The 27,397-nt window shown below is 42.2% G+C and overlaps 1 protein-coding gene and 1 non-coding gene across 19 annotated transcripts in view; both read right to left on the reverse strand.

The window, feature by feature from the left end:
• ABLIM1 (actin binding LIM protein 1) overlaps nucleotides 1–27,397 on the reverse strand; it is a 329,208-nt gene that overhangs the window by 14,130 nt on the left and 287,681 nt on the right. For 6 of the 18 annotated variants that reach the window (XM_024986096.2, XM_059882062.1, XM_059882057.1 and 3 more), the window contains 7 exons: nucleotides 24,209–24,286; nucleotides 23,032–23,187; nucleotides 20,446–20,481; nucleotides 17,954–18,083; nucleotides 6,596–6,700; nucleotides 4,876–4,923; nucleotides 1,452–1,598 (listed from right to left, as the gene is read on the reverse strand). In XM_024986096.2, coding sequence (XP_024841864.1) covers nucleotides 1,452–1,598; nucleotides 4,876–4,923; nucleotides 6,596–6,700; nucleotides 17,954–18,083; nucleotides 20,446–20,481; nucleotides 23,032–23,187; nucleotides 24,209–24,286 — 700 coding nt within the window. The remainder of the gene's footprint in view (nucleotides 1–1,451; nucleotides 1,599–4,875; nucleotides 4,924–6,595; nucleotides 6,701–17,953; nucleotides 18,084–20,445; nucleotides 20,482–23,031; nucleotides 23,188–24,208; nucleotides 24,287–27,397) is intronic. The other 12 variants (XM_059882065.1, XM_059882059.1, XM_059882060.1 and 9 more) reach the window with 5 other exon arrangements.
• MIR2285DG (microRNA mir-2285dg) lies at nucleotides 8,143–8,204 on the reverse strand. Its single transcript, NR_162405.1, has one exon. It is a non-coding gene; the product is annotated as a microRNA mir-2285dg (primary transcript).

Raw genomic sequence — 27,397 nt, forward strand, 5'->3', positions numbered from 1 at the left:
AAGCTTCCTGGAAAGAAGGAGCTGGGGTAGAAAGGAGGAATCTGTCTGAATGGTTGGAAAAGTAAGATAATTACTGTTTTCCTATGTTGCCTGGATTAATCTGGCTGTGGGAGGAAACAGGAAAGCTTGCTAATCTAATCAAAATAAACTTTAATAGTTTCAGTCTTCATCATTTTGATTAATGGACCAGAAGTTTTCTTCATTTTGGAAACCCAAAGAGCTTTAAACTATTTACTGTTGACAGTTGATAACAATAAAATGTTAATTCTTCCCCAAAGTTTAGCTGTTTAATGTCCCCACTAAGCAACATGACTGAACCAGGAATCTCAGTTAGCCCTAAGAACTGCCTGAAGGATGTGGACTAGCAGAAAAAAGCTGATGATCGTTTTAGTTTTTAAATGGCAATGTGAATTTTCTCACTTTAATCTACACTAGGAAAAGTCTGTAAGAACTAGCAATAGAGACACCTTAAGCCAACATAATGTATAAAATACATGTAAATAATGAACCAAGGAGGTAGATTTTTCCTTCAACCATTTCTGTAACTATCAATTGCTTTAAAGTCCACTTATATTGCTTGTAAAAGTTATTCTAAAAATAACTTGATAACAAAATAGGATGAAGAAAATTTGGGAGTTTTGGAAAATTGAAGGCCTTTAGGTTGTCAACAGAAATATGATAATACAGTCATATCTTCGTAAAGCTGACTCACTAAATTTTCAGTAGCAGCTTATGAGTTTGCCGACAGCATTTTTTAGGGTCAAGTGATGTAACTAATGACAAAACAGTAAAGACAGAGACACAACTCTAAAGCATAAATGTGCGGTTCAAAGCAAAGAATGAAACAGCTCAAATGTGACATTAGCACAGAAGTCATGGAAATGACAGATGTGAAATCATGTAACTTTGCACGAGCAATATTCCAGAACACCTGCTACTTCGTAACAGCCCTTCTTAGTAATGGAGAACGTGATCAGGCAAGAAAAATGAAAGTGCTTCAGTGTTACGACTGGTTGTTAAGAACTTTAATTACAACCCAGAAATCATCTAAAACAAATTTAATTCAAAGAAGTCATGCTTCTGTGGACACTCAGTAAATTCACTCACTATAACTATAGAGAATAAAGTTCAAGGCAGGAGGCTTTGATTCAGCTACATTCAAAAGAGTTACTGATTTTACAACAACCACTGAGAGTCCACACAAAACACCTGTTTTAGACCAGTTCTGCCCCTTGTTGGGTTTGGTTAGCGTAAGGCTCTGGTGGTTGGGTTTTTGTAACTTGGAAGTATTCTGCACACATCTTAATACTACATTAGTTCTTTTCCCTCTTCTACCTCTTGGTCATACTTTTCTTAGAATCTTTACACATTTCCCTGCATACTTTTTAAGCATTTCATTTTGAAATCGCCTAGCAATCCGTCCATTTGGCTTAGCTGCAACAGCGGCATACCTACGGCGGCAAGTGAGGGGGGACCAGGCCAGTGGTCCGTCTCAATCTTTGGAATCTCGCTGGGGTCTGGAGCCTGGGCTGCTGGGAACTTGGAAAACTTGATGATGTCTTCCGAAGATTTGCTCTGGGCTGCCAAGGCAGCTGCATCTGGATGGGAATCAGGGGCAGCTTAGCTCTCGGTCTGCAAGGCCACAGTGGTACAACTCTCTGACATCGCTTTCTTGTGCTCTGGCCAAAGTGTCAACTCCAGATAGCTGCTTATCACCATTATCAATCACCCAGTCACTAACAGTGCCTGGGTGACAACTCATCTTCTTTGTGTTCTGCCAGAAGCAAAGCTTCACTCCACATCTATTCTACATCTGAAAAAACCTTGTTCTAGAGCTGTGCTGTCCAATACTAGCTTGAGCTACGTGTGGCTATTTACATTTAAATTAATGCAATTAAATAAACCAAAATGATTAATAAAATTAAAATTCAGTTCCTCAGCTACACTAGCCACATTTTATGTGATCAACCTGTGATTAGCGGCCACTGTATTGGACGGCATAATTAAAGAACATTTCCCACCATCACAGAACGTTCCATTGGACAGTACTCTTCTACAGCAATTAGAAACTTGAATTAGTAATTTGAAATTAAAGAGGTAAGTAAAATGCATGACACTGTCATTTGACTGTAGGTGTTAATTGTAAGAGAGTTGGTTTTGGATCTTTGTGGCTTCTTAGCCATAAAAAAATTGATCCGGTTCATTTTAATCCTTGCATATTATATATGTGTCCTTGAGTACCAGGTGAAATGGCAGCAGGAAAGTTCACTATCAGTTTGCAGGAATTAGCCTTGAGACTTAGGTTTGCCGTATCCATTTGGTCATTCTGTTCAAGGGTCTGCATATACAAGTGAGTCATCCAACTTTAAAACAACAAAATCGGACTAGGAGCACCATTGGTTCACAGTGTGCTTAATGGCTGTGCTTACAGGAGGGGTCACTGGCTTAGAGCCCCAAATGTAATTACAGAAACAAGCCAGGCTAAATGGTCAGACTCTGACTCTGGCTAATTTTGCAAACTGATCTGGGATGTTACTAAACATTTCTAAATGTATTAATAATATGTATTTATATACCATAGATACAACTTGGCCCCCTCCAGGAGCTTGCTGCTGCTACTGCTAAGTCGCTTCAGTCGTGTCCGACTCTGTGTGACCCCATAGACAGCAGCCCACCAGGCTCCCCCTATCCCTGGGATTCTCCAGGCAAGAACACTGGAGTGGGTTGCCATTTCCTTCTCCAATGCATGAAAGTGAAAAGTGAAAGTGAAGTCTCTCAGTCATGTCCGGCTCTTAGCGATCCCATGGACTGCAGCCTACCAGGCTCCTCTGCCCATGGGATTTTCCAGGCAAGAGTACTGGAGTGGGTTGCCATTACCTTCTCCGAAGGTTTTTAAATCTGGAAGTAACTTTTTGAATTTTCAGCTCCAATTGCTCATTTTTAAAGTAATCTCTGAGTCTCATTTTGGTTAAGTAACTTGATCGAGGTTGCCATATATTAAAAAGGGGTAAATTCTCAGTTAGAGATGGAACAGTGTTTTTCTTAATCTCTAATCTTATGAGGAAAAAAGATAAAATCAGCTTGGAAAACACTGCCTTGTATATCCTCTTCTTAAAGAAGGATAATAGGTGTTAGCGTGTTAAAGAATGAGAAGTGTGACTTTATTTAAATCTAGCATTTTCGAAACGCACAGAGCACAGACATCAGCTTTTGGTATGGTATGACATCTTTTTCTATCACACAGAACTGCTCTCTTGCAGAAAGTCCTTTGGATGTACCCCTCTGCTTGTGTTACTCTTAATTCCGATAGACTGATAGAAAGTAAAGCATAAAGTCAATGTCACAAAAAGAAGTCAATTCCTTCCAAATAAATAACCTAACATTATCCAATCTCTTTAAATCTTATTTGATTATTTTTGTCTGGAGAGGCAGGATCTTAGAGATTTTAGTATTTAAAGAAAAAGTCTCTAAATAAATAAAGTTTCTGATAAATCAAACTGGGAATCTTATTCTTAAATTAAAAAAAAAAAAAAAGCCAGACTTCAAACAGTACTTACGCATTAGAATTGGTGGTCAGTAAACATTCACATGTTAATGAGTGGGTGAGAAGACATTAAACCATAAAAAAGCAAACAAAAACAATGTTAACAAACTTAAAAAAGCAAGCACAAGGTGTAAACTCCTAAAAAAGAAAAACACAGATGAAGGAAAAAAAAAAAACCTAGTCCTGGAGTCATTACAATACCTATTTTCTCTTTTTTCCCCTATAATGCTGCCCCGAATTTTTTTTCCTCTTTGCATTTCAACTTTATTTGCTTTTCATGTCATCCTAAGCCTTCAGGATACATTAACGTCAACTGGATTCTAAAGGCAGCCTTCAAATTTCCAGGCACAATTTGGGTACAATTTTCTGAAATCACCCAAAGTCTTGGCTTTCTACCTATTCATGAAGATTTACAGCATCGGAATCCACAGAGACCTAAAAATGGTCGAGGGAATAGTGACTTGCAAAGGGTAATACTATTTCCTGGGTTTAAAAATTCTATATTCCCAGAAAAGGAAAACACAGTTCTAGATCCACGTTAGTGGTTCTTAGTTTGCAAGAATTTCAGAGACAAGCTGGCCTCATGCACTGGCTTTTGCAGACGAGGAGACTGAGGGACAGAAATTTCATCTGTGATATCTCAGAATGGTTTACATGACAAGCTGGGACCAAGGCCAGGGCCTGTGTCTCAGCGTGAGGCTGGTCCACTCTACCACAGGGCGCAGACGTCTGCATGCCCCATCAGAAACTGGGGAACTGGACAGTCAGGCTGATGGGGGTTTGGTCAAATTAATTAATTCATTTTCTCTTTTTTTTTTTTTTTCAGCTGTGAAGCTTGTGGGATCTTAGTTCCCTGACCAGGGATTGGGGATTGAGTCCATGCCCCCTGGAGCAGAAGTGTGGAATCCTAACCACTGGAACACCAGGGAGTTCCCTTGGTCAAATGAATTTTTTACATAGCTAGTGTTCACTAGTTTTAATTAGTTAAACTGCAAGCTCATCAAAATTATCAGAGAGGTTGGTTAAGTTCTTTGATCCCCCCTCCCCCCAAAAAAGTCTTGTGAGGGTGTTTGTGAATGACTGTGTGACCATACTTCCCCTCCTGTATGAGTGAAATGATACATGTTGATGGGCTCAGAAAAAGGCTCGGTGTTTTCTATCTAGGAAAACCAACTTTACAGTATTTGCATCTTAGCAGATCGTAAAGGCATAACATGCTGGACACCCCAGTTTGATTCTCAAAAGCAACAGCAGATGAACGTTTCAGAGGACAGCAAAGAGTTGAGCCGACGTTGCTACTTAAAAGCTACATGGAGGAAAGTGGGTTTTACCATGCTGTTTGTAGATGGGTGGTTTTCGGTAAATGTTGATCCCTTGATCTGTGGAAATGAAAAGCAAAGGTGAGTGATTATGGGAACCTGTTCAGCGATGGGAAAAACAGATCAACCCAGAGGCAAACCGAACTGAAGACTCTTGAACAAAAATAACCCAGAAGGTTGACTTTTGTATTACAAAGATTGAGGTTACCAAAGAAGAAATTATAGAAATGAGTGAATTACTATAGACATGTGACATGGAATCCTTTGTAATACATCTTAGGATACAGAGAGATGTCACTCACTCATGAGCCATTTATTTCAAATACACACTTCAGTAAAAGTGGAGTTAAAACGGGGAGAAATGCAAGCAGCGGAGATACTGTGATGGTGAGGAAGACATAACCAGTTTGGGGAAAATCCCCAAATTGCTACTGTCTAGAAATTGAGCTCCCAGTAGCGACTAGCAGCTCAATTTACTTTTCAACTAATGAGTGGAGCAGTGGAAAGCGATGAAGTAAAATTAAGAGAACCTTCTTGTAAAACACAGAAACAGTTTTTACGTGCAAGGCTAATCTGATGTATTGACAAGATGTTGGACAAAATCCTAACGTGCAGAGGCCAAATTTAAAAAAAAAGAAAAAGGAAAAGAGATGCCAAATATTATTCACATTTTTATACCGAACCCCATTTGATTATACAACCATTTCACTTCGACTGCAAATACTTGGGAGGTTTCAAAAGGTTTCCCCAGAACCTTGGGTACTGGATTCTTGCGAAAAAGCCACAAATGTACAACACTGATTTTCAAGGTTTGATGAAACTTTTTCTTTTTTAAAAAGGCAGTCGTATCTCAGGGGTATGAATCCTATTGAACTTTGTTTATTAAGTTTTTAAGTTTATTAAGTTTTTCTCAAAAGAGAAAAAACTAATACGGATTCCAAATATGTATGCTAACATTAACATAACGGTCATTTATTAGACTACTTTCAGTAGCTAAAAGAAGCAAAACAATGTACTTGGGATGGAAAAATAATATCATGACCTCTGATGGCCAATCTTGCCTTCACACATTGAGCTGACCCGAAACATGAAGATATTGATATGGGTTCTGACTCTTCCAGTTCCTGGTGGCAAATTACTGTTTGCACCATGACACCAAAGCTTAGAATGCCAAGCCTAAATTGCAAGATCTCTCTGCGGGCTATGGAGGGTTAGTTAATTATACATTGCAGAAAGACCCTCCAAATGACTCAATTTTACAGCTCTCTGAAAAGCCCACAGAAAGAATCTCCACGCTGAAGACAAACAGATAAAATAAAAGTACTTTCAAGAACGCTGTGGTTCAATCTTTACAATGAGAAGATAACCAGATTGCCATCATGATAGTCAATGATAGTGAGCCACAGAGTGGTAGCTTAGAAGGTTCCAATATAAGGGTAAAATTAACATTTTAGTCACAACAAAATAAAGCGATTCAACCCTCCTTCCTTCACCTTCTGCCTCCCACCCTACTTTACAAATTTTAGAGAAAATGGAAACTTTCAATACGATCCTGGCATTTCCCATACACAGCTCCTGAAAGGCCCTCTAGGTCAGACACTGCAATTTAAGCGGTTATCAGCTGTGTGCATCTCAATGAACAGAGCGTGAGAGATGGAGACGAGACAGAAGCGACAAGGCTACATTCTACACCGTGACAGGACACCAAGACACGGACCGTGTCAGCTCCTACCTGGAACATGGAAATGTTTAGGGGCCTGAGCGTAAGTTGGAGTGAGAGGGCGGCTGTCTGGCCGGTAAGGGAGAGGGGAGTTCCGGCCGCTGGACGGCTCATTGCCTCCAATGAGAAGAATGGAGAGAACAAAATGAGAGAAGGGAGAGCAAGAAAGAAAACAAAGCAAGCATAATAAAAATTCAAAACAACAAACCGGAAGGAGGTTCATCAAAAAGGAGAAATCAAAGCAACAAACTCAATTCATCCATTTGGCTCACAAAGGTGACTGGAATAAGGTTGAATTTTTCCAAAAGAGAGACTCGAGTTCAAATGGAACTAGGTTAAAAGCAGCTAGCGGTCAGATGCATCATTCCAATGGCATGCGGTTGTGGCTGTGAGCTGGCAGCGAACTGATTAGATGGAAAGTACATTGAGGGGGATGGAGAGTCACTTGCTAATGATTTAGGGTCAGTATCAGATGGTTGCATCCCAAGCATGTAAAGGGGTGGGATATGCGAACGCAAATACAATCACTTCCAGGCATGATGGCAGAGGCTGGCAATCGGAATCTATTTCTTTGAAGGGGAGGGTGAGACTGGGAACCTGTGTAGTCACCCGGTCCTTTCCCTGAGCAGCACAAAGCACCTTTACTGCAGCCCACGTTTCTGTTGCCTCACTTTGAAATGTACATGATACAGTCAGATCCCGTTCTTCCAGGTACTTTGGGACCACTTTCCCCACCATTCTCTTAAAGACAAAGCTTCACCCAGTCTAACAGTTCAATCGGTAAGACATTTACTGAGCACCTACTGCGGCTGGGCAATTCAGCTGAAGCTAAGGAAGTGAATATGTAACGCCATACAGGTGCGCTGACTCAGGAGTGTATGAAAAATTCAAGGCACTCAGATGAAGGTGCCACTGATTTTTCAGAAAGGCTGTGGAAAGACGCTAGAATTGAGATGATCTCACTAGGTGGGTGGGTGGCTAGAGGGGTGAGAAGGGGCAGAATCTAGGGAGCTGGAACATCGTGGGGAAGGAAGGGCCTCGGAGCATGGGAGCAAGAGGACAGGCCCCTGCGGCTGGGCAGCACAGGGTTCTTGGAGGAGGAGGCTGGAAGGGGCTGCTGGGCGTGGCTGCAAAAGCCTAGAGACCCACTCCCGTAGCCCCCACCACTCTCTCTGATGAGAGCTGCAGGGGTGAACTGAGACTTGTGCAAAATCAGAAAGAGGTCAGCTGTTACCCTACTGTCTTCCTTCCACATGACTGAGCAAACATCCATCCCAAGAAAACACCAAAAAATGTAGGACTATCAAAAGTTAATGAACTAGTAACATAATTATCAAGTGTTAGTTGCTCAGTCGTGTCCTACTCGGTGACCTCAATAAACTGTAACCCACCAGGATCCTCTGTCCATGGGGATTCTCCAGGCAAGAATACTGGAGTGGATTGCCATTTCCTCCTCTAAGGGATCTTCCCAACTTAGGGACTGAACCCAGGTCACCCGTGTTGCAGGCAGATTCTTTACCATCTGAGCCACCAGGGAAGCCCCATAATTATTGGGTTGGCCAAAAGTTCATTTCGGTTTTTCCCATAATATTTTATGGAAAAACCCCAAAATGAACTTTTTGGCCAATACAACACTTTTATGATTGAGTTGTAAGGGTTCTTCACGTATTCTGGATACAAGTCTCTTATCAGATACACAATTTGCAAATGTTTTCTTCCACTTTGTGGTTGTTTTTTAGTTTCTTGATAGTGTCCTTTGAAGCACAAAAGTTTTAAATTTTGATGAAGTCCCATTTATCTATCAATTAAGGCTAACAATTTTAAGTAAATCACAGATCTTCAGAAAACAGAGCAGGAATAAATTTTTTTTTTTATCTTAAATTTTTAAGACTGAGATATAACTGACATATAACAGTATATTAGTTTTAGATGTACAAGAACCAATTTCTTCAAGTAAGTTAAACGGTTTTAAATCTAGCCAGCAACACATGAGCGATGTCAACTGCTGCAGTTTCAGAATAATATGTTTAATAGACTTTTTAGTTTTTCAAAATATGTAGTTTTAGATAACCAGAGTACAGATCTGTACCAAATGGGCAGTAAGATATTCCAAATGTGAGATCTGCATTTGTTACTCTCTCTAATTTAGATTCCAGATTTTTGATTACCATGTTCTAAAACTTTTGCCCCCCCCCCGCTTTTTTCACCAAGAGTCTGTTTACCATCTAGTTCCCAGTATATTATAATGCTGTCTTTACTAAAGTCAGATATTAGCTTTTGAAAATTAGGAAGCTTCACCCCAAATTACCAATATAGTAAAAAGTTCATTTAAAGAAAATGTTATCTCATTTACTACCACTCTCCTACGGAGAAATAACCATGTCTGAAAAAAATGAGTATGGAAAACACAGGTAGAGACAAGCAATGGAAGGAAGGATACATACATTTAGTAGGAAATCTGGCTTCAAACCTGAGGCTGAATCAGAACTAGGTCTCTTTCATATTTGTGTGTTCAGCACAATGCCTGGCCAAGACTAAGCGCTGAATAAATGTCTGCGAATAATGACTGAAGTAGACCAACTACATAGTTCTATAGCAACGAATGACCTAATGTAGTGAGTACCACTCCAGGGTCAACCCCATCTGTCTGTCAATTAAAGGCAGCCAGATGCTAGGACACAACAACGGGATCACAATAGCATCTTTTTTTTTTAATAGGTTTCCCTAGGGTTGATCCTCAATAACCCCAACTGAATTGTGCCACGTCAGAAGAATCCTTTACTCTTACACACATTAGAAATTACTCACAGGAATAATCCCTAACTGAAAGAATAATTCTTGTGGGCTGTTCTCAAAGGAAGATGTAGAGAGACTCAACTTCCTTGCTTTGAGTGTTTTTTTGAATACTCTGCATATCTGAAACACTGATGCTACTGCTCTAAATCTACATTGCTCTCTGCCCTTAATCCTGCACCTCTAACCTTCCTGTACCTGTAGAACATCAAATTTTCTGGTGGATATGTTCTCACAGGTTTTGGTTATGATATCCAAACAGATGAAACTCGATTAAGTTTGTTCTGATAGTTAATAGCCAGAGTCATTCACACACAAAAACAGATGCATCTACAGGACATCAAGATTTAAAGTCATTAGAATTGGCATTTTGCCCATGAATTAAGTCTTTCTATTATTAAGATGCTCTGCTGGCAAACGGCAGGAGAAGCCCATAACTTCTATGGCTGACGGGTCTCAAAGTCTACGGGGTGTGTGTATGTGCTCAGTCATGTCGCTCTTTTGCAGCCCTTGGACTGTGGCTGACCAGGCTTCCCTGACCATGGAATTTTCCAGGCAAGAATACTGGAGTGAGTTGTTTTTTCCTTCTCCACAGGATCTTCTCGACCCAGGGATCAGACTCATGTCTCTTGCGTCTCCTGCATTGGCAGGTGGGTTCTTTACCACTGTGCCACCTGGGAAGCCCTCAAAAGTGATGGTTTGACTATCTAAATTCCCTGAATGTAGACAGCTGATGCTGTCTCCAGTTGGGCAGAGGTTTTTCTGGCAGCATATCTTCAGCAACCATTGCCCTTTCTAGTCGACAGAAAAAAAAAACAAACACTACTATGTTGAAGTCTCTGTAAGTAGATTTAACTTTATAATCATTTAAAGCCTCCCATAATGACATCTTAACACACTAGGCAGACAGACACTCAGCAACACCGCCATCTAAGTGCTCCTGAACAATATGGTTTCTACATGTCACATGGCTTGTTGGGAATAAGGTCTTAGAATATATAACATTGCTAGGTACCAAATTCTTAGTCCTTAAAAGATGAAAGGCATTACAATGTTTGGCATTTTTAAAAGAAAGACATTCTCAAGATGAGGCCTTTTATAAATCAAACACTCTATCTGTAAGTGATAAAACATTTCACTCTCTCCTGAATGGAAATAAATGGTGAAGGCCCCCAAAGGTTATTTTTGTGTGCACTTCATTACTCAGGCATAAGGGATATATGCGGCATCAGATGAAATAATCATATATGGAGGGTATTATCATCAACATCAATCAGCCTGGAGTTAACGCCGTTTAAAAACAATAGTATATATATATATATATCATATCATATATGATATGATATATATCATACTCAGCCATTTTGTTCTCTAAATAAGTCCTTATATTGGTTAAGTTGTTAGTGATGTTAGCTACTGGGATGAGGAGCTACCATGTATATAGATTTATATTTTCCTGGTCTTCACTTTTAGCTCTTTCCATGTCAGTTTAATGTGTCAATTTTTCAGTCCTTGAGAGATCATTCTTTGGCAGGATTCCCACCGTGCTTAACAAATTCAAATGCTCTGTCCCACTTTCTCTCTTCTTTCTGGAACACTGAGAGCCTCAGTGACAAATCCTAAGACAAGTCAATCTAAATGGCAATGCTTGTGTCTGCTGCGGGAGTCTGCTGGCCTACCACTTAGCTTCCGAACTCTAAGTGCTTATGTCCTAAAATATAAATGCCAAGGGGACCTTAAAAATTGGCAGCTTCTAGAATTTCATGACAGAATTTAAAGATTACTGGTTCTTGTCTAAAGCTTCAGGAAGTGTGAGGGTTTCCTTCAGCAAGTGTCAAATATATATTTGCATCATAGCAACTCATATCTATGGCAAAACAGGGAAGGTTCCTTTCAATGAGATTTAATATATGTAGCTCTCCTGTTTGCAAGCCTGATTCACAGACACAGAAAGTAATGTCTAATAGTATTTCAAAGAGAAAGGAAGAGAAACTCTGCAAACAGTATAAAGCCCAAGTGAAAGTGAAAGTCGCTCAGTAGTATCCGACTCTTTGCCACCCCATGAACTATACAGTCCATGGAATTCTCCAGGCCAGAATACTTGAGTGGGTAGCCTTTCCCTTTCCCAGGGGATCTTCCCAACTCAGGGATTAAACACAGGTCTCTAGCATTGCAGGCAGATTGTTTACCAGCTGAGCCACAAGGGAAGCCCACAAAGCCCCAGACAAAGTGAAAACAGTTTCTCCAAATAGGCAAGCACTTGTCCAGATGGCTCAACAAGGACATACTGATATAAAATGAAACTGCAAGGAAGGTCAGAGAACAGAAATAAAAACACAATGAGAAACAAGAAGGGCATTACAGAAAGTAGATGGGGAAGCCAATGAGAGAGAGAGACAGCTGGTGACGTTCATCTAGGCTCTACACCTATGCAGGCGTCCTCAGCTCAGTGGACCCTGGGGGCCTGGGCCACTTAAGTCTGAAATAAGGGCTAAGAATTAAACTAGGGCAGTGGAATGAGGGCTTATGGCTGCCAGAGTGGCACGAGGACTCCTGCTTGCAGCTACATCTTCCTGAGATGGACATCCTACCCTAGAGTCCTCAAGCGCCTTGGTTTGTATTTGTTTTAAAAACAATGTCCTGGAGATTACAGAACAAGCCCCAAGATACAGAGTGAATGTTCAAATGAAGAGCCATGGAAAACGCTGGGAGATTTTGCTCCTTTAAAGATATCTTAGATGTGTTTCTCCATGGTCATAAGTTCCTCTGTGCTGGAGAGGACTTCCATGTAGATACATGTGTTTCAGAATAAGAAAGATGTAATTCCTTAGAGAATCTGCATTTAGCTATTCAACTAGACTGAACTTTAAAGCAATATCTTTAATATACAAATTCTGCATGATTGGTTTTGCAGTATAGCAAAAAGCCTTTATAACTAAGCATATACTATTATGTACTTCATATTTTATATCTGAAATACATAAACTATTTCATCTGAACAAACTGTAGACATATACCCAGTTTAAAGAAAATGGGAAAGAGACTATCAGATATTTTTAAAGTATAAGTATGAGACAAGCCAAGGCTTTTTAGGATTTAAACCTATACTATTTGACTGTATACTTTGAATTCAGACTGAAAACAGAAAAGAATGCATATCTGTATTTTTAATAAAGCACCATTTAGGTACATTGAGGTACTGTAGTTTTAATAACTAGTTGGTGTTTCTATTGAAAAGCACACATTGTTAATTTTGTAATTTAAATGACTCGAATAACTATTTTAGCCTCCATAAGAATGAAATTTCAGCATGAAATTAAAAGATGCTTACTCCTTGGAAGAAAAGTTATGACTAACCTAGACAGCATATTAAAAAGCAGAGACATGACTTTGTCAACAAAGGTCCATCTAGTCAAGGCTATGGTTTTTCCACTGGTCATGTATGGATGTAAGAGTTGGACTATAAAGAAAGTGCCGAAGAGTGGATGCTTTTGAACTGTGGTGTTGGAGAAGACTCTTGAGAGTCCCTTGGACTGCAAAGAGATCCAACCAGTCCATCCTAAAGGAGATCAGTCCTGGGTGTTCATTGGAAGGACTGATGTTGAAGCTGAAACTCCAATACTTTGGCCACCTGATGCGAAGAGCTGACTCATTAGAAAAGACCCTGATGTTGGGAAAGATTGAGAGCAGGAGGAGAAGGGGATGACAGAGGATGAGATGGTTGGATGGCATTACCGACTCAATGGACGTGGGTTTGGGTGGACTCCGGGAGTTGGTGATGGACCTGGCGTGCTGCAGGTCATGGGGTCGCAAAGAGTCGGACACGACTGAGCGACTGAACTGAACTGAACCGGAGAATGAAAATTTCTAGTTAAAAAGGGATGGAAAGTAAAAATTTGCTTTAAAAATTATTCTTCAAGTATATTTATATTGAAACACATCCCTCTAATAGGAATGAAGGTTGAGAAGGCTTGGGGGTCTCTCTAGTCCTGGTGCTGCCACTTCTGAGCTGCGAGTCCTTGGCCGGGTCACTTAACCAGGGCCTCAGCTGTTCATCTACCCCTAAGCCTCCCGCCTGCTCCTTTAATCACAGGATACTGTGAGGAGTGATGTAACCGGAAGTGTTCAAAGAGCATCATGCTGAGAGGGAAATCACAGATGCACAGAGCGGAGTGCTCATTATGAGGAGGCGTGTGTGCTCATTCACGACCAACTCTTTGTGACCACATGGACTGTAGCCCACCAGGCTCCTCTGTCCATGGGATTCTTCAGGTGAGAATACTGGAATGGGTTGCCTTTTCCTTCTCCAAGGGATCTTCCTGACACAGGGATTGAACTCACGTCTCCTGCATTGGCAGGCAAATGTTTTACCACCGTGCCACCTAGGAAGCCCGCCTATAATACAAGTTGGCAAGGGCATTTCACCTTGCCAACTACAAACTGGCACTTGCCATCTACCTCTACAAGGATTAAACCATGAGCTGCTGCAGCTGCTGACCTTCAACACCCCCTGAAAGGAGCTCAGGGTGGAGAACAGGAATGAGGCCCTCTGTGCTCTGGGAAAAACTGGCACAAATAATCTGTCAAGAATTTTAGGAAGTGCTGTGACTGCTGAAAAAGACAGATGTCTTTGCTAAAGGCAAGTGGTGTGTGTCTTTAATAGGCATATCAGCAATGTTATTTTCACAGCCTAGAAAATGCAAAAAAATAGCATGCTCACAAAGTAACTGCTTACTGATAGGGGCAGGAAATTTATATTTTAGGACTCAACTGAGTTGGACTCAACTCAATTGATGCTTTTGAACTGTGGTATTGGAGAAGACTCTTGAGAGTCCCTTGGACTGCAAGGAGATCAAACCAGACAATCCTAAAGGAAATCAGTCCTGAGTATTCATTGGAAGGATTGATGCTGAAGCTCAAACTCCAATACTTTGGCCATCTGATGCAAAGAACTGACTCATTTGAAAAGACTCTGATGTTGAGAAAGATTGAAGGCAGGAGGAGAAGGGGACGACAGAGGATGAGATGGTTGGATGGCACCACCCGACTTGATGGACATGAGTTTGAGCAAGTTCCTGGAGCTGGTGATGACAGGGAAGCCTGGCGTGCTGCAGTCCATGGAGTTGCAGAGTTGGACATGACTGAGCAACTGAACTGAACTGACTAAAAAACTGAGTCCTAAAAATCCAGATGAGTAAAAAGGTTGGGTAGACTGCAAACAAAATTCAGTCAAAGAGCACAACGCTTAGGCTGTTCGAGAAAGTGTTAGTGATGTGAGATCTTGGAGCTCAGGGTTAGAATCCTTCAGGTCTGTCTTAAGACCCATGACAACATCTGTGCTTGCCTGCAACTCTCTCCTTCAGCTCTTGGGTTGGCCAGAAAATTTGTTTGGGTTTTTCTATAACCGTTTATGAAAAATCCAAATGGACTTTTTGGCTAACTCAATATTCTCTTCAGTTACTTTGGTTCAAATCAAGGCTATGGAAGAAGTCAGCATTCTCTTGGGAGCTCCGACATATTTTAAATTATGGCCCCTTGGTGATCCCTCTGTGGCTCCTGGCTCCCCCACCAAGTAAGGAGAACTGAGAACTCCGATTGAGGACTGCTACCGAAGCACGATGAGAACAATGGGAGCAACACAGAGGGAAGGGCAGAGATGGGCAGGAACAGAAAACGGAAGGCAAAGCCCCTCTTCTCCATCATGCAGACCTCAGGACAAGTCAAAGGAAGATCACCCTAAGAGTTGGCTCAAGGAGAGAAATTTCAGTTACATGGGCCTAGGTCTTTCGTACTGTCCAAACATCTTAGTGGTTACGTGGCTTATCATCATGAAGACAACTTTGGAATCCTTGTTCTGAATACCGTTGGGGTTTTGCTGAGCCATATCACATATCAAAAACAGGAAAATTCCCCAGATATATATTATATTTTGCTTCTAACACAGAGAAAAGCAAAATGATAATATATATTTTTTCCTAAGCAGGAGAGAAGCAATCTTAAGGTCTCCAAAGTACTTCCTGTTACTTCGTCTAGAGCCCTTAGAAATGACATATTTCTCCCAAGGAGAGATGCTATGCCAGTTCTAAGACACGGCCGGGTGTGAAGTCATGACGCACGCAGGCATGCTGAGAGGTCCAAAGCTGGGGGCTGACTCTTGGAGATACACCTTATTAGCCTTCCCAGGGCGCTAATAAATCTCCGCTTTGCAGGGTGCTGCCTGGAGAAGCCTGCCTCCTTACCTTTCACATGGGGAAGGAAGTGGTGTCGGAATGGGGAGTTGGGGCGGGAGTCGCTGTGGGCGGAGCTGAGGCTGCTGGTGCGCAGGAAGGACCTCTGCACACCAGGAGACAGCAGCTCTGTGCAGCAAGGACCGGGGGCAGGGCAGGGTGGAGACAGAAAAGAAGAGCAGAAATTAACACAGGAGCAGGGACGCTGCCATCGTTCCAAGGGAGGGAAAAGGGAAAAAAAACAAAATAAAGAACATTAATCAGGAGTCTGAAAACGGAGGAAGGAAAAGGGGTTAAGAAGGCGCCTGCGAGGGGTTAGGCACAGTGGGGAGAGTCTGCCAACGGGTCCAGGTCAGTCCAGAGTCACTCTCCAAGGATAAATGGCTTTAGTGGGAGGGAACGGCCACCAGGACATTCTGGCAGGATGACACCCGCGACCACTGAGTCGGGACCAGGCTTGCCACTTAGATTCAACCACGGCTGTTTTAAAAAAGGCACCTAACAAAACAGAATCCTCTAACATGTATGTTTAAAAGTTTCAAGAACCTTGCAAAAAAACTATTGGGCTGGCCAAAAAAGTTCATTTGGGTTTTACATTAAGATGACAAACTCAAATGAACTTTTTGGCTAACCCAATACCAATATGTCAGGGTCAGATTCTCTTTTTTTTCTGTTTAAGTGTAAACTTCTCCTACTAGAAGTTTAATTTTACTTTGTCCTTGTCTGTGTCCCCTAGGTGGCAAAGAGCTGCCTATGATGCTGAGAACTGGGCAGTGGAGGCACTGATGAGCTGGAAACTTAGTTACGGACCTTTAAGCCAAACCAGACCGAGGGACGTGCATGACTCTCTGGCATCTAGAACTTACGGACTGGACACTTCAAGGTGCTCTGTGTTGACCATGACTGTGCTAGCAGAGCCCCCACCTTGAAAAAATAATCTTAATAACTGGCATCACACAGGTCCATAACGTATCATGGAAGGGGAGGAGAAGTGCTTAGGATGCACAAATTGTTCTGAAGCTTCTTGGAATCAGAACTATGATGGGAACACAGGAACACTTTCTACTGCCCCATGAGGACATGGCCTTTTTGGGAAACCAAGTCGCTCACTGACCACTCCCTGGCTATCCAGTGGTCTCTCGGACAGTTTCCCGGCAACCCCATGTCATTCTGACAAGGTCATGGCTGCAGCCTCAGTGACCTTAGGGGTATGCCCACACATAGGTATGGTGGTATAAAGGATTTCTCATCATCCAGGCAGATAAGGGCTTAAATCCAAACCCAGGAATAAAATGGATATACATGTATATGACAAATGAATTCCTTTCCTGAAAATTTTCCTTTAATGGTATTTAACAAATACTGAGTAAATGTTTAGGAGCCTAGAGAAAACTATATATTATTGAAGGATCTAAGAGTAAAAATTTAATCCTCTACAAGCACTAAATTTCTGGCTTTAAAGAGAAGATTGCAGCCTTTTTACATTCAGTTCATCCCTTTGGTTTTATTTTATAAAATAAGTTCCCATATGAATGGGCTTATGAGCCTACACAAAAGCAAGAGGCTTAAAATGAAGTCTTTGTAGACATGCATCATCACCAAGTTTGTTTAGAAAGCCAAAATCTTCCTTGGTGAATGTATTTCTTCTGTGGATTTATTCATCTGTCTTCTGTGATAAGATTCTTCTTTTTGTACCCCACATAGGAGACACCCTCTAATATGAAAAAGGACCACATTTTGCAGAGATAAAGGTCGAATGAAGATCATTACTCTTAATAGTCTCCATCATAGCTCGTCTCCAGTGCTTATATGTTTTCCAAGTCTGATTCAAACTTTTAGGTAGGAAGGCACCTTAAAATTGACCAAATACAGCCTGTGCTTACATATGAGACTTCCTTCTAGTGGGTTCTTAACCAAGCACCCACAGTAATACCATGTGCCTGGATGGGGGAACATAACAAACCCATCCATAAATGACTGACACTGGATTTTAGATGATGCTGGTAAGCCTAAAAGGCACATCACCATATTTTCTTTCAGAGATCTCCATTTTAAGTCTCAACGTGCTAAGATTATCTTCAAGTCTTAAAAAAATAAATTCCTTTACTTTTTGTTGTCCGCTGTCAAAATGTAACAATTCAGTAAATCATAATAATCATAAAATGTGTCTTAAGAAAAGAAATAACACAAACTTTAATGGGATAGGAGTTTTTGATTTTTTTTCCTGGGAGAAGGGAAGGTAGATTCGGCAGGCAGTCAGATTTTTAATACACTACTGGTGGTGGGGAAAACAATCACACAGAAACACAGAGGGTTATCCGGAGTGAATCCAGGGAACAGGCGCCCTTACCAGGTCTGTGAAAATGCTGAGGAGAGCGGGATGTGGTTGGAGTGTAGCTGTGGCGGCTGTACACTGGGGAGTTGATGGAGCCCTGGCTTGTGGACCGGTGGATCATCCGGTCCCGCCCATCCTGGTACCCCTGGAAGAAAGTGTGAGACGGTGGGCGCACGACACACGGTCAGGCTGTTGTCAGGCTCAAGTGAAGTCAAGCTGCACCCAAGTCCCCCAGGAACTATCCCGTCGACCCGCTGCTGTATACATTTTAGGGGCACGTTCCTTAAGCAGGTACGCAAACGAACACTCCAGGGGTGACGCCTTTTGTTCAAAACCTGTAGTCCTTGCCTTTACCAAGATTTTAAGATGTTAAAGTGATAAACTCCAGTGTTGACAGAGGTCTGGGAAAAGAGGGAATAATCCAACGACCATCTTTATATGATGCTTTTCAGTTTTACAAAGTGCGTTCGCATAGGTTGTATCATTAGACCTGCATCAGAAGGAAGGTAGAACATGTGGTGCTCCCTCCCTTCTCCATAAATGCAGGATGTTCCAGAAGGTTCCAGGCAGCTGAGACCTGTGGGCAGGTGTGTAGCTCGTACAGTGGAACCTGTTTCAGAAACAGCCTCCTGACTCTAATCTCACCCCTGGATCCAACCACCTACTCATACCATCTATGCATGTTGATCTGGGGACATTCTAAGTTGATTTTCCCGGAGAATAAGCTTGTGGTGGCCTCAAATCCAATAATTCTATCTCTAAGAGGCAAACCTAAAAATACTTTTTAAAATGATCTTTAAATGGAAAAATTTCCTCAGATATTTATAATGTCACCATTTATAAAGACAAAGTTTTGTATTATGTGTTCAACAAATGGGGGGCACACTTAAGCTATGGCATATCAATTTAATGGAATACAGTAGCATCACACCATGTCCAAATCTAAAGAATACTGTAGGTATAAAGTTCAAACAAAAAATCATACACACAACCATAACTTAAAACTATAAAAGAATTAGACGAGTATAGGGAATGTTTTACACTTTAGGAGTTTGCTGTCCTATGAAGTTTTTACTAGCACAATAAAAATAAAAGTTTGAAAAAATGCACAAAAATGATTTAAATTAAAATCTCAATTACCATGGGTATGTGAAATGCAAGAGCAAGAGGCAAAAAAGCTTTGGTTTGATCCTAGTTGGCTCTAACAATAAATTGAAACAACAACAAAACAAAATTCCTGCAATAGTGTGTCTCAGTCTTGCAAGTGGTCAATTATAGAATGACTGCTTCATAATTTCAGTCATAAATGCCCATAGAAATTATTCATAGCGCTCAGTATAAACCATCACAATACTACAGAGATAGTACCATCTCAAATTACAGTGATTACCTAAGGTCAGTCCAGTTCTATATAGACTATCCAGAAAGTTACTTGACTTTAAGACAAGACTACTGATTTTATTTATTATTATTATTATTCGTAGATGGGGATAGACCCAACCCCTGAGGAGTTTGCTCACTGGATGCATAAAGAAATGCAGAATAATAAGAAGCATGCTGGAACAAACAATCCCTTTGTTATTATCTGTAACAGCTTACGTGAAAGAAAGTGCTAGGCTGGACCTGGGTGCTGGAGCATGCTCAGATTTGAGTGGGTCTGAGCTTAGGCTGCTAGTTTCAAAACTACCCTCCAAGAGAAAAATTACACAGGAACAACAGGAAGTACTTCTAAGGCTTCTGGTCACCATGTAGGTAAGTCAATGTGGATGAGGGCAAAACCAAGAATTTCTGGGACCAGGGCTATAGAGTGAAGGTGTTGTTCCATTTTGTAAATCAATATCACCGCCTTCCTGAAGAAAGTTTAAGAAAATGGGTTGGGAGTATAAATCATTTGGGAGCTGTGTCTTTGGTGTTGGATGCTACAGAAGGGAAGAGTATGTTTGGGTTGACACGGGACCCATAGCTTACTATAGAACAATCACTGACTGCTCTATGTGATCCAGACACGCAGGAGGTTATTCCCAAGGGAACAGACAGGCTGGTGGACTTGATAAAAGCCACTATACGGTCTGTCTACCCTGAGAAGGGAGACAAGACTATTGATTTTAGACTAAGAGGGCTGGTCTTCCATGAAGATGGCTCTGCTGATAGAAACACCATGGCCACGGTTGGCCATTTCAGATAATCTAGTAGGTTGGGAATCAGATCAATTAATTATGGTTGATGAGAAAGAGCCCAACATAGGGACAAATGGCTCTACTCCCTGCAAACACTTTCCTACTATTCAGAGGTGCAATGTACAACTGGTTTTATTTCCTTGTCTCCATTTAAAAAGAAATGTGCTTCTGTGTCTTAGAGACATATCTTACACTAAGGAGTCCTACATTCATCATAATCTCGTGCAGTTTTTCTGTTCATTTATTGTCCTTTTGCAAAAATGTGAGTCTAGGAAAGGTCCAAGAAATTCTCCAATTCCACCCATTTAAATTTTCAAAAATGGCACTTACTTCCGCTGATGGAGTAGGAGACAGAGTCCTTGGAGACTGGAAGAATAAAAGAGAAAGTCACAATGTTAACTCGCTTTAATTAGAGTTGCTTATCAGAATCATCTGGAAACACTATTCAAACCACACATGCCAACACCCTTGCCTGTCCTCCACCTTCTGATTTAGAAGATGAGAGTGGGGCTCAGACAGGTACACAATGACAAAGCCCTTGGGGGGCTGGGGCGCACGTGTCTGCCTGATGACCATGGGTTTTGACAAATATGCTGTAATGCTTTTAGGTAATTAAGTTAGAGAAATTGGAACTATTTCCTGTCTATATTCATGGTTTACCACCATGAGTTACAGTGTCTACTGAAACAGAATTTGGTAAGCACAGTTGCTGACTAAGTTATAACCACAGTAATTAATCATGTAATATGTTATGGTGACCGCCTCGGTGGCATCTTCCCCAGGAGGCCTTGTCGACCTCATCACCATTCACCTTCTGGCTTCCATCTTTCTAGGATTCCTCGAGGCCGTCAGCCGACCAAGCCCTCTCCCACCTCAGGGCCTTTGCACGTGCTGTGTCCTCTGCCAGCAGTGCTTTCCACTCAGACACCCGCAGGGCGCACTCCCCATCTTCAGTGAGGCCTCTGCTCAAATGCATTACCACCCAGTCCCTTCTGTGATCCTCCCAGTTAAAGCAGCAACCCAGCACCCCCAACCCCCGTGTACTTTCTCCTTATTCTGCTTCATTTTCCGTCACCCTGTAATATCATGTTCTGTGTCTGTCTATTCTATGTCTCCCTTTCCACTGCAAGCTCCATGAGGGCAAGAAATCCATTCATTTACAACTAAGTGTTCCCAGCGACTGGAGCAGCTCCTGGCACATAGTAGGTACCCAATGAATATTTCCTAAATGAATGAATGAAATGTTCACAATTAAAAATGCAAAAAAGCTTTCAAATAGAAATGAAATGCAAACGAAGTGTTCTGAAGAACACGGCCAGTGGCGGATTTCTCAGTTTCAGAATCTGCCCTTCTTTTCCAAGTGTACAAGAAGTCGCTGGCCGTCTGTACTCCAGACTTCCTCGAGCCCCGTGGTCTGTCTGATCTGCTTTCTGGAGGCACAGATGGCTACACAGAACTTCAAGCTTACTTCTCCATTGTTTCTAAAACGGCAGTATATGGATTCTATGGAAGTGCTAATGATCAAAAGGATAACGAAACAGCTTGTAAACTTGTCTAAGCTGCAAGCTTCATGGGTTGGAGACGAGTTCATGAACACATCTGATTTCTGACTGGAGGGTATCCACCTAGTCCAGACTCTGTGCTCAGAGAAACCTGTAGGCCATCATTCTAGGCTACTGTTGAGTGCTTATGTGCCAGAATCTAAATACTTCACTTAATCCTTACAGAAAACCCCTACGGTAGGTGTCCCTATTATCTTGAGTTTACAGATAAGGAGATGGAAATATGCAATTTTTCCAAAGTCATATGGAGAGTAAATATCAGAGTCTGGTTCCAAACACAGAAATGTTCCCTTCAAAGCTCAAACATCTGGGCCCATAACACCATAAAGCCCATAACACCATAAAGCAACTCGCCTCCCCTTGCTTGTATGGCTTGAACATTAGGCAATTCTCATTCACTCTCTGTAGGACCAGCTTCTATGTACTCTGTTCAGGAACCTTCCTTTGCCCCTTATCCTCTGTGAAACTCTGCCCGGCAAAGGCAACTGAATCACCCAAGCCAAAGATCAATCAACCTGCACTTCAAAGGCTGCAGATGCAGTTACAGCTATGTGACCACTAGGTGGCACTACATGTAAACGGACACCACTGCCCACCCAAGGGATCATTTCAACCAGGAGCTATGCTCTGAAACACAAACCCAGATTGGAAAAATAAAAAAAATTAAAGATATATATATATATATATGTAAATATATACGCACATATGTAGGTATATACATAGATTTTGTCATTATCTGCTTTACAAAGAAGTTAGGATTATAAAGAGTGTCTCACGGTCAAAGTCACATAACTAATGAGTGGAGTCCCTGGGTTAAGCCCAGGTAACTCGATTCCAGAAGCCCATCTCATACCACTTTGCTGTACTGTGGCCCTACGCATTTTTTTCTTTGCATATACTAATTATCTTACGATGCTGGAAGACACAGTTGTCAAAATTTAGGGGGTGTGCTCTCTCTCCTCACAATCCCCATGAATATATTTCAACTCGCCCCAAGGCTACCCCCTCGCCCCAGAGGACCCTTGCCCCGATCCCCTCTGCTCACAGACTCTCCCCAGTTTGGGCTCCCTTCCCAGCAAGTCAGCTCCTCTACCCTCCAGCTTGGTCCTGATACTCACTCCTCCTGCCCTGTTGTTTCCTTTGGTTGGTCTGCTTCCCCACCTCTCCACACCTCCCACGGGGAGGGGAGGGTGCAATAGGCTTCTGACTACCTCAATGCACCTGCTACAGAAGCCTGCGAACAGCGAGCAATGAGAAGGACTCTCTGACTTATCTTGACTCCAATCAGTAGTTTTTATACAGGTGGCAAAAGAGAAAGAAGTTGTGCCGTTCACGACTTCTGGGAATTTATTACCTCTCCCAGGCTCTGCCTCTCCTGCTTGTCATCATAGCCCGAAGAGTAGAAAGGCTCATAGGTAATAAGATCTGGACGTTCAATGTCGTAAATCGCCTTGACCTTGGGAATGGCTGCTAAATCCTTGTAATCCAGGATTTCATTATCCACTTTTGCCTGCCAAAGTTAAACAGAAAGAAAGATCATTCTGCCATCTTATCTCTGGGGAACTGTGGTTAGTGCATCTCATGTCTTATTTAAGAGTGAAAATCTTAAAAACAAACAAATCCCCAAATACTTTGCTTAGCATGGTCACACTGTTTATAAAGTTGCCTGTTTAAGACTCACAGACATGGAGCACAGAACTGTGATTGCCTAGAGGGAGGGAGATTGGGGTGGGAAGAACTAGGAGTTTGAGACTAACAGATGCAAAATTTCTTATGTAGAACGGATAAACAAGAAGGTCTGACTGTACAGTATAGGAAACTATATTCAATATCCTGTGAAATAATGGCAAAGAATATGAAAAGTAATATGTGTACATATGTATAACTAAATTATTTTACTATACATTAGAAATAGATACATTGTACATCAACTATATGTTAATAAAATAAATTTAAAAAATAAAGTTGCCAATTTATACCAGATATTCATATTTTCAAAAAAAGTCACCAAAAGCTTGGGGAAAAGTCTAAGTAGAATTCATCAAATAGAGAAGAATGCAAACCTTCAGGATTTCCTAAATTTATGACACAGAAGGGAAAGCTCAAACAGATGGTCAAAAAATCCTCCCAGATGGCTAAAAACAAGAACTGCATATTTAATAAACTAAATATTTAAAGACCTTTGTGGCAGAATTTAAGGACACTCAGTACTGGAATTATAAAACATATAATTAATCTCCAAATATCTATATGCAAGTTAGGTGCAATAATTTTTCAAGTCCTGTATCACATTACTGCATTTTATAGGGTTATCTACTCAATCACTCTATACTGATGGTCACATCCACAGAAACATTCGATCGCCTGGAGGAAAATGGGATTGAGATGGCTGATCTACAAGAATGAAAACTGGATCTCATAACAGAAATAGAAAGCATTTTGAATTATTCCCTTTCAGATTATCCAGTCCACACTTACCGTCTGCTACCTTACCTGACCTGGAAGTATCTCTTCCAGAAGCGGATACTTACATAGATAGTATGACCCGGGGAGCCAGGGATGCTGGAGCCTGGTCGCGAGTAAATGCTTTCAGAGGAAGTCCTGGTAGGCTGTAAAAGAAAGAGTGTCATGTAAGATTTCAGACCGTGGCTTCCGAATCACGACTGGCTGAAGTCCCTATACTTGCCTAAAGACTTAAGCTGATTAAAAAGAGAAAGACTTGTAACTTTTCTGAATAAGGGAAAATATAACCGAGGAAGAAAGGTCAACGAGAACGAACTGTGCCCTCAGCCTTGAAAGTGCACCTGGGGGCTTCTTTCTTCTCCTTGTCCCCGACACCACCATCGAGCACATTCCATCTCCACGACCACCACCCTAGCACCATCCAGTCACCACCTGTGCTCGCCTGGACTCCTGCCATGGCCTCACCTTTGGGTTTCCTGCCTTCGACCTGCCTTCCTTCGACCATCTGCAAATCCACTGGGCACCCAGTGGCCACAGAGATCTGTGAAGAACACAGTCTGAACGGTCACTACCCTTCTTTAGGCGTCAGCATCTGCAAAGAATGGAGTCACCGCTCCCAGGGCCTCGGGATCTCGTCCCTGCCTGCCTCTCCTGCATCACTCACTGCCCGCTGTCACTCACAGGACAGGAACATGTCACTGCCTCAGGATCCCTGTCCTTGCTGCTTCCTCGACCTGAGAAGCGTGCCCTCATCCCCCGTTTCACTTTTCTTCCCTCCTTCAGTCTTTGCTTAAATATCACCTCCTCCAAGAAGCCGTGCCTGTTCTCTTCCTCCAGAGTTGGTGGCTTGCTGTTTTCTCTCCTTGCATTAATCCTGCTTTCTCCTTCACGAATAAAATGAAAAATGCCGTACTTGTTGGTTTCATCATCATGTCAATCTCGCTCATTACCCTTAGTTATGGCCTCTGGCCTCAGAGGGCTTCTTTTCTTACCACCTACAGTGCCCACCGTTTTGCACAGGTACAGAGTAGGCATAAATATTTGTTGTGGGAATGAGAATGTATTATTTGCAAGCAACTACTCAGTTTGTGGATACTTGACTCATGTTAATTACATGATTTGAGCTTAACCACATGGAAGGTCACTGAGTTAAGGTCCGTGGTCGGCCACCAGGGAAAGTATAAAGTGGACTTTGTAACACAGACTTAGAGAACCCTGAGAGGGAGGGATGGTGACGGAAGATGGAGGAAATGCATGAACTGGGATTAACGGCCCCCCAACCCCTGCTTGGTATGTTCCGGAAAGCTCTGCAAAGACACCAAAGGCCTGGTCTTAGAAGGCTTCTCCCTTCCATGCCGCTATTTCTTAGACAGGATGATTTATAGATCTGTGTTAGGAACACTGTTTCTGCTGATATTTCGGGATCCTGATGTGAGTATAACTGAGTCCCTAGAACCCCCTCTAAAAACAAGGATATTGTATCACTATGGACCTCACATCTGAAACAAGGAAAGCAAGCCCGCCTGGTCACCTTGAGGCAGGCAGTGCTTGGACCTGCTTTGACAGTAAGAATCCACTGGAGGGGTGGGATCAGTCGTTCTCACCAGGGTCCCTGACATCTCTGAGACATAAGGGGGGCAGGGGGTGGAGAGTGCACAGGGCACAGTGGAGGCGAGCCAGGCTCGACCCTTCCGGCCCTCCCTCCTTGTACAAGCACTTTCCTCCTCGAGTGACAATTTTCCAATCACAGGAGTATCTCAAGATGATAGAATCCCCACATCTGAATATATTACCAAAGAAAGGATTCATGTAATAACAGGACTCCCCAAATCCAACTCCTGGATCAATCTGCCAATCAAAACATACAAGGGACACCACCAAAGTGCAGCCTTCCTATAAAGAGAGATGCGCCCGCTTCAGAAAGCTGAGCCAGTAACCCTCTCTGTGGGATAACTGGGCTTCCCTGGTGGCTCAGTGGTAATGAATCTGCCTGCAATGCAGGAGACCCAGGTTCAATCCCTGGGTTGGGAAGACCCCCTGGAGAAGAAAACGGCAACCCACTCCAGTATTCTTGCCTGGAGAATTCCATGGACAGAGAAGACAATCATTTACTACAGGCAGTCCTTCAGCTTCAAGTTGCCAGGATCTAACATTTGCCAAACTCGATATAGTAATGAGGCCTCTTAGGCAACAACATGAGATTAGCAGTACTGAGCATTTCTTACTCACTTACTCTGTGGCAGGCCCTGTGCTGAGCACTCCCCAAGTATGCTCTCGTTTAATCTTCCCAATAACCCCAGGAAGGAGATTCTGCCAGCACCCCTGTTTTCTAAATGACGGGAAAGTTGCACAGGTGGGCAAGGGTCAGGATTTGAAACCAGATGCTTTAAAGGCAGAGCTTGAGCTCTTAATCCCTGCGCTAAATTTTCTGCGCACATCGGAGGGCAAGGGTAGCCATTTACTTTTCATCACCATGGCTTTGGGACAAATGAGGTGAAAGTAAAAGAAAAATAAGGAGATGAACTAGCAGGAGAGAGTGCATGCTAACTGAAAGTGTTTTGACTGCCACTTGGAAGCTTCTAAGAAGCCTGTAATAGCTCGCTGTTGGGGTGGGGTGGGAGAGGGTGTTCCCCAGGAGAGTCAGATGTTTTGGGTTGCTGGTGTTGCTATGACAACGGCTTGTTTTCATTAACAAGCCATGAGGACACTGTGTGAATAGCCAAAGTGCACGCTGAGCTTTGGGGTCTCTCCCACGTTCCTCATCCTTATTTCTGCCAAAATGTGGGTCAGGTACCCTTTGTTTGTTTCCTGTTAACAATGGACCTGGGGGTGGCTCTGAAGTGTTTCTTCCTCTGATGTACTATGCACCCTGATAGGAATACAGCTGGGGAAGAAGGCGCACAGGGATCAGGAAAGGGCCCTGAGTGCTCCCTTCCAGAGATGGAGAAATACTCGGCTGGAAAAGATCTCTTGGCTGAACCAGCCTGTCCCCAGCTCAGTCTCTCTCTCTCCATTCTTCACAGGATTGAGCATCCTGTGAGTGACACAGGCTTTCTCTGAAGCATTTATCTTACTCATTTACTGTTTTAATATTGTTGGGCTAAAGGTATTAACATCCAAAAATTCTTCTCAAGTTCCATTGTCTTCAGATTGCAGTCACTTCCAATTTGCATCCAACTGCCCTGGCTTCTCTGATTGCAAAATAAAGATTTGAGAGTTTCATAGTCAGTTTTTGAAGTCAAGCCAACGTTCAACAA

This window comes from Bos taurus, chromosome 26 (assembly GCF_002263795.3).
Source record: "Bos taurus isolate L1 Dominette 01449 registration number 42190680 breed Hereford chromosome 26, ARS-UCD2.0, whole genome shotgun sequence".
NCBI classification, from domain to species: domain Eukaryota; kingdom Metazoa; phylum Chordata; class Mammalia; order Artiodactyla; family Bovidae; genus Bos; species Bos taurus.